Source organism: Mesoplodon mirus (genome assembly GCF_964341445.2).
Source record: "Mesoplodon mirus genome assembly, chromosome: 11".
Taxonomy (NCBI): Eukaryota; Metazoa; Chordata; class Mammalia; order Artiodactyla; family Ziphiidae; genus Mesoplodon; species Mesoplodon mirus.
In genome coordinates this window covers 86,019,111-86,033,986 of record NC_138987.1, presented here as the reverse complement: position 1 = coordinate 86,033,986, position 14,876 = coordinate 86,019,111, and the positions used below count along the sequence as shown (strand labels likewise).

At 39.3% G+C, this 14,876-nt stretch overlaps 1 protein-coding gene across 1 annotated transcript in view; it reads right to left on the bottom strand.

Moving 5' to 3' along the window:
* The window catches only part of RECQL (RecQ like helicase), a 34,729-nt gene that overhangs the window by 14,302 nt on the left and 5,551 nt on the right, over window positions 1-14,876 (bottom strand). Inside the window, exons 3-6 of the mRNA XM_082636072.1 lie at window positions 9,864-10,061; window positions 8,779-8,958; window positions 5,165-5,271; window positions 1,676-1,874 (exon numbers count right to left, since the gene is read on the bottom strand). Of these exons, the coding sequence (XP_082492198.1) occupies window positions 1,676-1,874; window positions 5,165-5,271; window positions 8,779-8,958; window positions 9,864-10,061 (684 nt within the window). The remainder of the gene's footprint in view (window positions 1-1,675; window positions 1,875-5,164; window positions 5,272-8,778; window positions 8,959-9,863; window positions 10,062-14,876) is intronic.

Genomic DNA, 14,876 nt, shown 5'->3' with positions numbered 1-14,876 from the left:
AAAACAAAATAGAAGGCATCCAAATCAGAATGAAAGAAGTAAAACTCACTATTTGCAGATGACATAATATTATACATAGAAAACCCTAAAGACTCTACCAAGAACCTGTAGAACTTATAAACAAATTCAGCGAAGTTGCAGGATACAAAATCAAAATACAAAAATCAGTTGTGTTTCTATACACTAATAACAACTATCAGAAAGAGAAATTAAACTAGATCAAAAAAGAATAAAATCCCCAGGAATAAATTTAACCAAGAAGGTGAAATACCTATACACTGAAAACTAAAAGGCACTGATGAATGAAACTGAAGAAGACACAAACAAATGGAAAGATGTTCTGCGCTCATAAACTGGGAAAATTAATATTGTTAAAATGTCCAAACTACCCAGCACAATCTACAGATTCAGTGCAATTCCTATCAAAAGTCCAATGGCATTTTTCACAGAAATAGGAAAAACCACCCTAAAGTTTGTATGGACCACAAAGACCCCAAATAGCCAAAGCAATCCTGAGAAAGAACAAAGCCGGAGGTATTACGCTTCCTGATTTCAAACTATATTACAAAGCTACAGCAATAAAAGTATAAGAACATACAAATAAAAGCAATAGCTAAAGTAACAGGACAGAATAGAGAGCCCAGCAATAAACCCACACATATACAGTCAATGAAGTTACTACAAAGGAGCCAAGAACATATAATGGAGAAATGATAGTTTCTTCAATAAATGGTGTTGGGAACACTGGGCAGCCACATGCAAAAGAATAAAACTGGACCCTTATCTTACACCACATACAAAAGTCAACTCAAGATGAATTAAAGACTCGAACGTAATATCTGGAACCATAAAACTCCTAGATGAAAACATATGAGGTAAGCTCCTTGACATCAGTCTTGGCAATGATTTTTTGAATCTGAGGCCAAAAGCAATAGCAACAAAAGCAAAAAAAAACTCACACACAAAAAAACAAGTGGGGTTGCCTCAAATTAAAAAGCTTCTGTATAGCAAAGGAAACCATTAACATAATGAAAGGCAACCTATGGAATGGGAGAAAAGATTTGCACATCATACCTGATAAGAGGTTAGTTAATATACAAAATATATAAAGAACTCATACAACTCAACAGCAAAAAAACCCAAACAATTTACTTAATTTTCAGATTTTCTTGCATAGAACATGTCTGAGTAATCTGATTCAGGCTATGACTGTAGGATTCTGTTGGAGAAGCAAAGAATAAGGTTACTAAAATATACCATAGAACTATAACACTGAGTAGTTAGTTGGGTGTAGATCCTGAAGTGGGTGCTAAAGACACCCAGAATGATGACTAAAAGAGACAAATTTGAAGCAGATGCAAATTCCTCAACAGATGTGAAGGAGAATCTGGAGGTCAGTAAACCTTTATGGCTAAAGATAGCAAGGTATAATATTTGCTAATAAGCACACATTTCAAAAGATAAAGGCAATTAGACTAATAAATACTACCATGGGGGTGAGGGGTAAAGAGATCAAAGATTCTGCCTCTTGACTCCCCTTATATTAAGGCAAGAAAAAATGAGTAATAACGACCTAAGAAGATAATTTTAATGGAAGCAGGGATTTCCATCATGTAAAGCTGAGTAAGAAAAGAGTCCCTAGCATCAAGGGGTTTTCTAGATACAACATACATACCAGGTCTGAAATCATGTCCCCATTGACTACAGCAATGAACTTCGTCCACAGCAATTCGGGTAAATCTCCTTGCTTCATAGGCTTTTTCTAGTCTTGACATAAACATTTTGCTTTTTGCAATTTTCTCTGGAGTCACGTAAATTAGCTTTAGATTGGAGTTTTTATTTACCATTTCAGCATGAACCCATTTCACATGCTCCTATTGAAAGGAAACACAGACACAATGATAGTAGAGCTAAGCTAGCAGACTGCAATACTCAGTGGTAAATGAAGACATTCATTACTCAGAAGCAACAGCCTTGGGGCTGTTTTAGCAACAGATGTTTACTTCATTAAAATCAAAGTAACGTCCCAGTACTAAACTTCATGGCAGCTGTGCAAACAGCATTTCAGTTACTTACTTACATCCAGGCTGCTGATAAAAGAATAATCTCATTTGACAAAAAAGAGAACAAAAAAATGAATGTGAAGACACTCCAATAAGCATTTAATCCATAAAGGCATAATTCTAAATTTTTCACAATAAATGCCAAAATGTAAGCTCAACGCAATAGGTATGGTGATAAAGGTGGGTTTTATTAATTTTTAACATTATATTTGAAATCATTTCATGCATGTGTGAACTAGCTATTTTAATGATGTTATCAAATCTACTCATAATCTATTTAGGTTTTATGAAGTATCTTATTCATTAAATTTTTATAATATGAAATACATATATATTATATATATCAGGGGTCCCCAACCCCCAGGCCACAGAACACTGCCTGTCCGTGGCCTGTTAGGAACCGGGCTGCACAGCAGGAGATGAGCAGCAAGTGAGCAAAGCTTCATCTGTATTTACAGCCACTCCCCATCGCTCACATCACTGCCTGAGCTCACCTCCTGTCAGCACTATGGTGAGCTGTATAATTAGTTCATTATATATTACAGTGTAATAATAATAGAAATAAAGTGCACAATAAATGTAATGCACTTGAGTCATCCTGAAACCACCACCACCCCCAACCCCCGTCTGTGGAAAAACTGTCTTCCACAAAACTGGTCCCTGGTACCAAAAAGGTCAGGGACCGCTGACATATGTAATAAGAATAAATCTTAAGAACTAACAGCTATTAGGTTCGTAATGTTGTTGTTATTTTCTATAATATTTAGAACACTGGATGTTGTATTTTTTCCTTCTAACCTAACTAGGACCAAAAGAAGTGGTGAATGCGATAGAAAGTCAAAATACTTTCAATCATCCCAGAAAAGCAGTTTGTTAACTTGAGATATTCCTAGTTTTGTTAAGAAATGGCCAAAGTGTATTAAATATTTCAGCTGGTCCTAAATGTCCCAGAAATCTTAGAGGAGCAAACATAAGGCTATTTCCTCAGCAACTCTTCAAGCAGTAGTGACATGGCCTGAACTTGTAATTATCACAACTTTCTAACTACAGTAGACCCTGGAACAACTCAAATTTGAATTGCATGGGTCCATTTATATGCAGATTTTTTTCAATAGTAAATACTACAGTACTACGTGATCTGCAGTTGGTTGAATCCCTGAAATGAGGAGAGCTGACTACAAGTCACCCACAGATTTCTGACTGTGTGTATGGTTAGGGGCCCCCAACCCTCACGTTGTTTAAAGGTCAACTGTACTTTCCATTATTATTACTCTCTTTTTCAGTTTTAAAGAAGTGCAATATGAGAAGGCAGTGTTCTCCACAGATTCATTTTGGTGAATGAGAAAGCAGTTTTAATGACACAAGAGTTTAAATAAAACAAAACTATATGGGAAAGACTAGGAGAACCAGGGCTTCCTGAAGACATAGCTGACTTTAGGGCTGGGAGGAAATATACAAAATGAGCACAGAGTATCTTATAAAAGAAAGCAAAGACTCAAAAGCTATGAGCTAGATTTAGGAGCCACCTTAGATAAGACTCTCACTACTCAAAGATAGGACTATTTCACCATAAAAAAAGAATAATAACTATGGATCAAAAGACATCAAACATGTTAAAAATCCATAAGTTTACAATGATACTTAAAAAAAAAAAAAGAACTTATTGACCACCTTCGGAGAATGCTGGAAAACCAACTCTTTCTGAAAATTGGTAAAGAAAGGGAAAGAACTTTCAATCTGCAAAGAGTTAATAAGGAAAAAGTTATTTTTTACAGAAAAAGTCTAGCTAATATAAGAAAAAGTGAGAATTAGAAATCACCACCTTGTAACCCCCTAATTAAATAATGCTCTAAGGTAGGCAATAATCATCGGTGGCTGCTAAAAACCATTAGATGAAAAGGTGACAGAGAACTTAATAATTATAGAGCAGGCAGACATAAGCTGAACCCACTGATCAAGCTAATGTCACAAAAACATAACTGGGTATTATATACCTCCTGAGTGATACCAGGGGAAAGTATATTCTTGCCAAAAAAAAAGAAAAGAAAAGAAAGCCCAAATACAGTCAAGCTTTTAGATCTAACTAAAAGGAACAAGTGAAACAACATCACAAGAATACAATCAGGAAGAGACAAAATATAGGAAAGTATAGGACAAAAAAACAAACAAAAAAAACCAACCTAAACAATAATTTGCACGGGAAACAAACAAGAAATAAGGGAAACCTATGGATATATCAACCAATACAACATAATGCATGAACCTTATCTGGACCATGATTAAAAAAAATAACAACAACATTTGATGAGACAGAAATCTAAATCTTTTTATTTGATGGTTTTAAGGAACTAATACTAAATTCTTTAGATGTGATAATGGCATTGTAGTTACCTTTTTAAAATGTTAGAGATACACACTGAAGAAGAAGCTACAACTGAAATGACATGATGTCTGGGACTTGTCTCAAATAAATAAACCAAGGGTGGGCAGGAAGGGAAATTGGGGGTATATAGATGAAAAATATTGGTCATATGCTGATAACTGTTAAAGGTACTTAACGATACATGGCAGTTTTTATACTATTCTCTCTACTTTTGTATATTTTTAAAATTTTCAATAATATGCTTTTTAAAAAACAAACATCTTGGAAATGCTTTATTCTACAGATAAAGGTAAGAGAGTCCATTCCCAAACAGAAGAAATTCCACAGGGGTTGGGTACCTTGTTACTAATTCATTTTTTGTATTTAATTATATTGCATAATAAGAAATTCTTGCTCACTATTTTAGAATGGACACTATAAAACAGTCAGCAAATATTTCCTGTAAAGTGCCAGAGAGAAAATATTAGGTGTTGTGGTCCATATCACAGCTACTCAACTCTGCCGTTACAGTGTGAAAACAGTCACAGACTACACATAACAGAACCAGCATGATTCTGTTCCATCAGAACATTATTTACGGCCACTGAAATTTGAATTTCATGTAACTTTCACACTTCACAAAATACTATTCTTCTTTTGATTTTTTTTAACCATTTAAAAATATAAAAACTAATCTTACTTCACGGACCACACAAAATAGGCAGTCACAGACGCATACCTTAGAACTAGAAGCATTTAACATGGTAGCTGAAATTCCTAATTGTTTCAAAACCATTAACTGGTCTTCCATAAGGGAGATCAATGGGCAAATCACGAGTGTAAAACCTAAAAGAGAAAGAAATCTACTTTAAATTTTACATCACCACCAGAATGAGTTTACCTTCTTTACTGTAACTTGCGGCCCTGCCCATCAATTCGGACTGATTTTCAATGCAGCCTTAGCAATATACCACCTATTTCTTACCCTCATTAATAAAGGAGGTAGACACGAATAAACAATAAGCCAAATAAGCAGATATAAGATAAACAGAAATCTCTCACCCTATCAGTCTTATAAAAATATAGATAGATGTTATCATTTGGATTTACTATCATTTTTAACATTCAGTATTGGTAATCTAAGTAAAATGACATATAAATCAAGTCAAATACTATCCAGTTAGCTTTCCAAAGAAAACATAGCAACTTGTATCACCTAGAATGATAGTTACATGAGTATCCATTCACTTACTGCACCAGATTAATTTAGTCAGATCAGAAATCAGTGAACGGTTTATTGACTGACTCAAGTTCTCGTAATACATCCCCTTTCTCTGAGAACTGAAATTGTTTGCAGCAGCTACAAAAGCTATTCTACATTGTTAAAATCCTACGTTCTTATGTCTCTGTAGTTTGTTCCTTAAAAGAACCTAGGGCAGAGAGCAGACCAGTTTAAAAAATATACTCAAGATTAAGACCTTAATCAAGGATCTTACCCTCTCAATTAGTCCTCTCTCCTGTATTTTCACTTTCTCTCTCATTACTGGCACCTTCTCATTACTATTTTATCATCTTATCTTATCTTACCTTATTTTTTGGCCACCCTATATGGCAGGTAGGATCTTAGTTCCCCAACCGCGGATCAAACCCGAGCCCCCTGCAGTGGAAGTGCGGAGTCTTAACCACTGGACCACCAGGGAAGTCCCTCATTACGTTTAAACATGGTCAAGTCTCTCTCAAATTTGAAGAAACCCTGAACACCTAATTCAGGGCCCCCTGTCTTTTTCCCTGCATAGCAATTCTTTCCCAGGAGTGTCCCCTTCACTGGTTCCACTTCCTCACTCGTACTCACTCCCAAACAATTGCTCTTTGGTTTCCACCCAACCATTTTACTGAAGCTGCTCTAGCCAAGGTCATATTTGAGTCCCTTGTCACTGAGTCCACTGAACTTCCATGTCCTTATTTTATTTGATCTTTTGCCAACAGTCATCACTATTAACTACTCCCTGCTTGAAATACTCCCTTCTCCAGGCTTCTGATAACACCATACTCTCCCGACTACCCTCCTACACTTTGCTACTCTGTCTTAGCCTTCTCTGCAAGGCCCTCTTTCTCTGTTTACCCCTAAACTCTTGGTGTTCTGCTTTCTGTTCTGGGCGCTCTTCTTTTCTCACGCTGCTCTGGATGATATAACTCGCTTCAATAGCCATCTGCATACTAACAGCCTCCAACCCAGCAACCTCAGATCTCTCGGACCCAAGCTTTCCACTCAAACATCCTCCTACTCAGAGGACAATACTACCTGGATATCTTGCAGGCATCATAAATTCAACAGGCCCCAAATTAAATTCATCACCTTCCCTCTCCATTCCCAAATAAGTTCCTTCTCCAAGGTACCCTGGTTCAGTGAACAACTTCACCATCTGTCCCAGCCTCAAATCTGGGCAGCTAGACTATCTCTTCTCCTAGTCCTGTATCCAATGAATACCAAGTCCTACTGAACCTACCTCCTAAATATTTCTGGAATTCCTCCATCTGCTGGAATTATCCTTCTAAACCACAAATCTGACAGGTCTCTTACCTGTTTAGGACCCTTCAATAGCTTTCCACTTATCTAAGGAAAAGTTTTTAAAATATCTTTAAAGACTCTTTCCACATGTCTTGCCCTTCACTGCCTGCCACACTAAAATGATTCCAGGTTACTGAATACCCCACACCATGCATGTTCTCTCACTTATAGGCACACACACACACACACACAAAAACACACTATGGAATATTACTCAGCCATAAAAAAAGAATGAAATAATGCCATTTGCAGGAACATGGATGGACCTAGAGATTATCATACTAAGTGAAGTTAGCCAGACAGAGAAAGACAAATATCATATATCATTTATATGTGGAATCTTAAAAAAAAAAAAGATACAAATGAACTTATTTACAAAACAGAAACAGACCCACAGACACAGAAAACAAACTTATAGTTACCAAAGGGGAAAGGGTAAGGGAGGGATAAATTAGGAGTTTGGGATTAACATATATATACACACTACTATATATAAAACAGATAACCAACAAGGACCTGCTGTAGAGCACAGGAAACTCTACTGAATATTTTGTAATAACCTATAAGGGAAAGGAATCTGAAAAAATATATATACATATATATGTATAATTGAATCACTTTGCTGTACACCTGAAACACAACACTGTAAATCAACTATACTTCAATGAAAAAAAAATTAAATAATAAAAAAAAAATGCCACTTCCTCAGGCCTTCCCTAACAGCCCCTGGACCAGATCTTTGCACTGACTTAATTCCCTATTAAAACCTTTATCACAAAACCCTTAATGCAATTGCTTGCAATTAAGCTGTATTCTCTAGACCAGGGGTCAACAAACTAAGGGCCGGTTGCTTGTTTTTGTAAATAAGGTTTTCCTGGAACACAGCCACAGCCATCCCTTTACCTATCGTCTGTGGCTGCTTTCCTGCTACACTGGCGGCTGAGCAGTCGGCACAGACCTCACGGACCGCAGAGCCTCTCCCATTTACTGACTGGCTCTTCGAGGAGAAGTCTGCTGACCCTGCTCTATACCCCTGGTAGTCCCCAAACAGCAGCAGCAGTGTAATCTGAGAGCCTGTCAGAAATGCAAGCTCTTGGGTCTCACACTAAATTAGAATCTGCATGTTGATCAGATTACCAGCCGATTTTTATGCACATTAAAGTTTGAGAAAGCACTGCTGGCCACTGAGCTCTGTGAAAACGAGGACCACGTACATTTGCTGACTCCAGTATCTCCAGGGCCTAACACCACAGCAGACACTCCACAAAGACCTGGGGCTCGACTCCAGGCCTACTGACTCCTTTTCTAGTGCTTTTTCTCCTACAACATGTTTTTATTTTATTTTATTTTATTTTTTGGTGGTATGTGGGCCTCTCACTGTTGTGGCCTCTCCCATTGCAGAGCACAGGCTCCGGATGCGCAGGCTCAGCGGCCATGGCTCATGGGCCCAGCTGCTCCACGGCATGTGGGATCTTCCCGGGCCGGGGCATGAACCCGTGTCCCCTGCATCGGCAGGCGGACTCTCAACCACTGCGCCACCAGGGAAGCCCCAACATGTTTTTTAGTGATGTTTCAGGAACCAGATAAAAGAATGAATTACTCTCAGTCTTTAACATTCCCTCTCTAGGTGACTCCTTTAAATGTCTATTAGTGGAGAGATAAATCAAACAAAAATGCACTTGATTTTGGCAAATATAGGGCTAGACATTTTTTTTTAAAGACTTAAAGATATATTCAGAGAAATGATGTTTCTTCACGTTAAATTAATGTTGATTAATACCCACCATCTGAACATAACGCTGGTAACTGGTAGCATAAGCTCTTTCCCCCACCTGTAGGCATAACGAGAAATACCTCCTTTCCAGACATTGTTACATTAATCGTTTCCAGCTGAAGTGACCTGAACTTCTGCAGTTTAAAGACATTTTTCAGAACATCTTTAACTTTACCAGACCATGGAAAATCTAGAAAGTGAAAAACAAACCAGATAGATTAGAACTATTCAGGATTATGAATGAGACACAAATGTGAATGGTCGTTTTTATAATAGAGAAGAATCAGGTCAATATATAAGACTTTTAATACTATGAACAATTTAACTTTTATAATAATAATTTTGAGATCTGTTTAATTCACGATGGTAAGCAAAATCATATTTAATGATATATCATAAGAAAAAGCACATCAGAAAAAAAATGACAACATTTGCCGGTGATAAATAACTTGCAGAGGAGAAAGGTGCTCAGTCAGGTATTTGAAAAACAGTCTGCATGTCCATCAGGAAATTCATAGCATCATAGAAAACTCAACTATCATGAACAAAGTTAACGATTACCTGAAATTTTTGGTGTAAATATCTTGTATAAAAATGAACACTGGAAAAAAAGGCCCACAAAAGCAATTAAATTCTTTCGAGAGTTATAGTATTCCACAATTAATGATAAACAAGATGCTTGGCAAGATCCTGAATCAAGAAAGGTTTGTTCACCAGGGCAGGAGAATGCTGCCTTAACGAGTTAACTACCCTTTAACGAGTTTGAATTTTTTTCTCAACTGTTTAATTTTTTCTAGTTAAAACCTAAAAAACTGAGTTAAATAAATATCTTATTCTTCCAAGCACCGATTAATGTTGCTGAAACCATATTTGGACAAAATAATACATTCTGAATAATAAAGGCTTCATTTAAAAAGAACATGGGTAAAGAATGTCTGTCTCCAAGTTCCCCTGCCACTTAAGGAATGGCTAGTTTCAACTCTTAAGCTACTAGAAAGCACTGACCCAGGCACAATGATTTAATTCCAGTTCATAGAACTGAGAAGAGACAAAACGGGCAAAGATAAAAAGAAAAACAACAAAAAAAGAGCAAACCTTCTTTATTCCAAGAGGCAGGTGAAGAATCACATTCGCTGCTCTCCCCAGCATCAGAATCCTCTAAACACTGCTTTATTCTCTTTGTTAGGACATTTTTTTTCTGAATAAGCTCCTGTTGCCTTTCCAGAAGTTCTTGAATTTGAATGTCTACTGCATGTAGCTCACTGGTTATAGAATCCAGTTCCTCACTTAGAGCTACGAGGGAGGAAAAAAGATATAATGACCAGACAGAGTTAATCACAACTTTAGGTTCCCTTATTATTGATTTTTGGGTATTCCTCACCATCAAAATTATATACTTATCGTAGTATAGGAGAGTAGTTAAGAGCATGTGTTTTGGAGCCACACAGACCCGAGTTAAATCTTAGGTCTTCCTCTTACTGGCTGAGTGACCTCAGGCTAAGTACCTTATACTTAACTGAGCCTCAATTTCCCTATCTGTAAAATAGGGATAATATTAACACCTAGCTTTCATAGAACTGCTATAACAAATTAAATGAGATAGTATATTGAAAGTTCTTAACACAGTACCTGGCACACAGTTAAGCATTTAATCAATAATAATTTTTTTATTATGTTGTAGGGCAGTGGTAAAACCATCTCCTAAGTCATTTCAGTAAAGTGACCAGACTCTGATGCAAGAGCAAGTTATTTAAAAGTCATACCCTAACTACTTAGCTATCATTTTACAAAAACATTCATATTTGGGTTCATACTGTGACATGGTAAGGAGTCGGTGACTATAAACACAATGATGTCACAGTAAAGAGAGAAATCAAGCATGCTACTGGAACTGGCATTACAAGGCCAGCATGCTAACTTATAAAGAAGCCTTAACATATGACTCTAATCAGGCCAAACATTAAAGTCAAAGTGAGATTTCTTTTGACATCACATCAGTGGAAGCTAGAAAAATTTTATAGATTGGTGTTTTCTAAAACATCTGCCTGCATTAATCAGTGTCCAGTTTTTGTTTTATTTTTTGTTTGTTTGTTTGTTTTCTTGGCCATGCTGCATGGCTCATGGGATCTTAGTTCCCTGACTAGGGATTGAACCCTGGCCCTCGGCAGTGAAAGCACAGAGTCCTAACCACCGGACCGCCAGGGAATTCCCAATCAGTGTCCAGTCTTAATGCCTTTTCATGAGATGAAATCTTACAGTTATGATTTAAAATAGGATGCTCCGGTGGCTTTGTATTGTACCAACTGCCTGCATGATTCTTGGTTAGGGCTGGCCACCAGGGAAGTCTGTAGAAATGAAACAGCAGCCAGGTTTACAGTCAGGAGGCTGGCATAAGGTCAGGTGTTGCTGCAGCTCACTCCCGTTGTCGCTGATCCGCTGGCTCACCTTGCTGACAGGGGGCAGAAGCAGAGGCAGGTTTACCCACAGTTTTTGCAGCTTCTTTGAATCCTTGGCTGGGTTCACATGCAACTTTCTGCGGCAAGTGCACCAGCTCTTCCGCAGGGCACCAGCGTCCTGGAGGTCAGAGCCTTGGGGACAGTGACACACCACATGAGTCCCAATGACACACAGGTTCTACTTGGTCCTAGTGTGTTTCAGCTCTTCCTTATCCTCCCACATGCCACATCCATCCTCCTGACCCTGCTGCTGGCTCTTGTGACTTCCAGACCAGCAACGCACTTCTTCACCAGGTCCCATGATCATGTAGAGACTAATCCCTGGCATAAATCCCTTATAACACTCATAATGATTCAGCTTCTCTGATGGAACCCTGACCAATGCCAAATGTTGTCCCAGAGGAACAGAACCTTAATGCGTTCTCTGAATCGCTTCTGGGCCACGTGGAATTGAGTCTCTGATCTGATTAGATTTAAGGGCATTAATGACCCCTCTTTGCAGTGGTAGAAGCGATAATGGTATTGCACAGCATGCAGTAGACGAAGTTAAATTATCATCTATAGACACCAGAAATTAAGTATCTAGAGAAGGCAATGCTCTGGGTGACCAAGTGTTTGCTGTCACAGAACATTTTTGTAAGAATAATGAGGTTGGTTGGTTGCTTCCCAGTATGCTGGAGCACTTGATGAGAGAGATGCAGGGTGTCCATAAAGGGACCTCAAAGTTTCTATGACTGTCCTAAACAAAACCCTTATCTCCTGGAGCTACAGTGCTGAGATTACTGAAGACTAACAAGTTTAAATTCTGCAGGTGGCTGAATTATGATACAAACTGAATTCCCAACCTCGCAGGGACTCTTCTGTTAAAGTTAGGACATTGATTTGGAAGGAGTAAGACCCTGAAATCGGGATGGGAACATATGGGCAGATTCCAACGAAGCAGGGGACCTTGAGCCACTAATTCTGCCAAGTCTTTTTTGCCCCCCCTCCCCTTTCTGAAACAGCCTCCTCCTGCCTGTTACGGTCTTTCCTAAGGTAGATGCCCTGCAAGAGCACGCTAATCACTCGAAGGATCTGCCCCCACCACCTTCCAGTGCTACAAGACCCACGAAGCCCCAGAGGATGAGGTATAAAAATGTGAACTGTGAGAAAACATGAAACACACCAAAAGAGTTGCATTTGCCAATATCTATCACCAGAAACTAGAGAGTATACGTGGGAATAGGTCCTAAGGCTACTAAATCAAGGTGGACAGCATATAATATTGAATGAAGCCAAATTTACTGGTGTGGACTCAATAAGAAATTCTGGATTTAGGGACTTCCCTGTTGGCGCAGTGGTTAAGAATCCACCTGCCAATGCAGGGGACACGGGTTCGAGACCTGGTCCGGGAAGATCCCACAGGCCACAGAGCAACTAAGCCCGTGCTACACAACTACTGAGCCTGCGCTCTAGAGCCCACGAGCCACAACTACTGAGCCCGTGTGCCACAATTACTGAAGCCCGCACGCCTAGAGCTAGAAGCCACTGCAACGAGAAGCCCGCACACCACAATGAAGAGTAGACCCTGCTCGCCGCAACTAGAGAAAGCCCGGGCAGCAACGAAGACCCAACGCAGCCAAAAATAAATAAATAAATTTATTAAAAAAAAAAAAAAAAAAAAAAAAAGACAGGACATAGTCCAACAACAAAATTAAAAAAAAAAAAAGAAAGAAATTCTAGATTTAGTGTGCTAAATATAGTGGCCAGGAGTGGCTCTAATAATTTACTTAGCTAGTCCCAAAGATGAATATCAGAAAGTTGGGGTGGAATGACACAGGTGTAGGTGCCAATGAAGTGGAAAGGCTAGGACTTCCTGGGTATGCTCTAAAGGAGGGAAACCTGAGGCTTAGGGAGATGCGAGTGCTAGAGTGGATTATCAGGTGGGTTGATCGTCCACTCTCCCGTGGTCCGGCCCCCCAGGAGGACCCAGAGGATCCTCCCTTCACCAAGTCTGAAAGAAATGCATTCATGAGGGGAGCCCCAGCATCCGGGAAGAGGGCTGGAGTGGCTGTTCTCTGTAAGCCAGGAATGACCATGGGAAGTACTGCCTTTGAACTAGACTACCTGAATCAACGAGAATGATGGATTCTAAGACATGGGGGCTAAATGCTGGCAATTCAGTTCACGACCAGAGGAAAGGTAGATGCGGCTGCCATACCGGGCAATAGAGTAGAACAGTCTGACTCACAGAGATCTTCGGCAGTAGCTAGCTGATCATGATGTCTGAAATGGAAATAGATGACTTGATCTGTACAGGCAGAATACAAAGGCCTGATTCTGGGAAACACAAGCCTGATTTGAATCACCACAATGGAGTCATAGTCCTTCAACCAGTTCCCAGAAATGGCCAGTTTATAGACCTAGAGTCCCTTGTATAAAGTGGAAGTTGGGGCCCTTTGAAAAAGGACTCTCCTACACAGCTAAAAATTTATGTGCTAAATCTTTCCACTATCCTTCTCCAGAGAAACTTATCAAGGTAATTGTGTATTGGGAAAAGGAAAATAACTTCTCAGAAATTACCAGACATCAACTCTAAACTGATAATTCCTGGAGAACTAAAATGCCATGGTGATCCACCAGTCAGAGTAGGGACTGGACTTAAGCAAAGCCGATGATCAATGCAGTTTTGCTTGGGTGCATCATACAGGGGGTTAGGAGGTCCTCCAACCTACTCTGTGGTTACTCCCCCAGTTCCAGCAGGCATAATTAGAACAGATATATTCAGCACCTGGCTGAGTTCACACACAGGTGTCCTGACCCAAGAGTAAGGACTATTAAGGTAGGAAAGACCAAGTGGAAGGCAGATAAGTGTGCTTACCTATCAGAACAGTGAGTAGTGCTCTTCCCACTGCCAGGATCCACGAGTGAAACGTTTGCTTCCCATCCCTGAAACTTTGGACTCTGCTGGTCTAGAGGTCTGTTAGCAAGGAAGAACTCGTCTACCAGGAGAAAAAGCAACGGTTCCATTTAACTGGAGTTGACTACCACTTGGCCAGTTTGCGTTCCTCATGACAGGAAATCAACAGGCAAAGAAGGGGGTTACTGGACTGGCTGGGGTGAGTGATCCTGACTGTTAAAGGGAATTGGATTGCTATGACACTGCAGAGAAGTGTGTCTGGAATAGAGGGGATCCTCTAGGCTGTCTTTTGGTATTCCCATGTCCTCTGATTAGAGTTAATGGAAAACTACAAAAACTCATTACAAGCAAACTGCTAAGGCAAATCCCACCAGGCAAGGCCCCGTGACCAGGTGAGGTGCTTGCTGAGAACAAAAGGATATGGAATGAGAAGTTGAAAAGGCAGTTATAAAATCATAGCTATGACCACATGATCAGGTGAGAACCAAGAACTGTAATAGCTATAAGCATTTCTCCCTTATTTTGATATTCCTATATAAGCCAAATTTGGGTTTTTCTTGTTGGTGGTTGGTTGGTTGGTTGGTCGGTTGATGGATGGATGGATGGGTTGATTGATGTTCCTGCTCCCATTCACCTAAATTCTAAAATAAAAAGTGTTAATAGTCGCTAACCTCGTATCTCAGGATTTAAGTTAGAAGATTATCAAGAAGGATGTGATTCAGCAAGAAGAGGAATGAGCATCACCCAAAGATG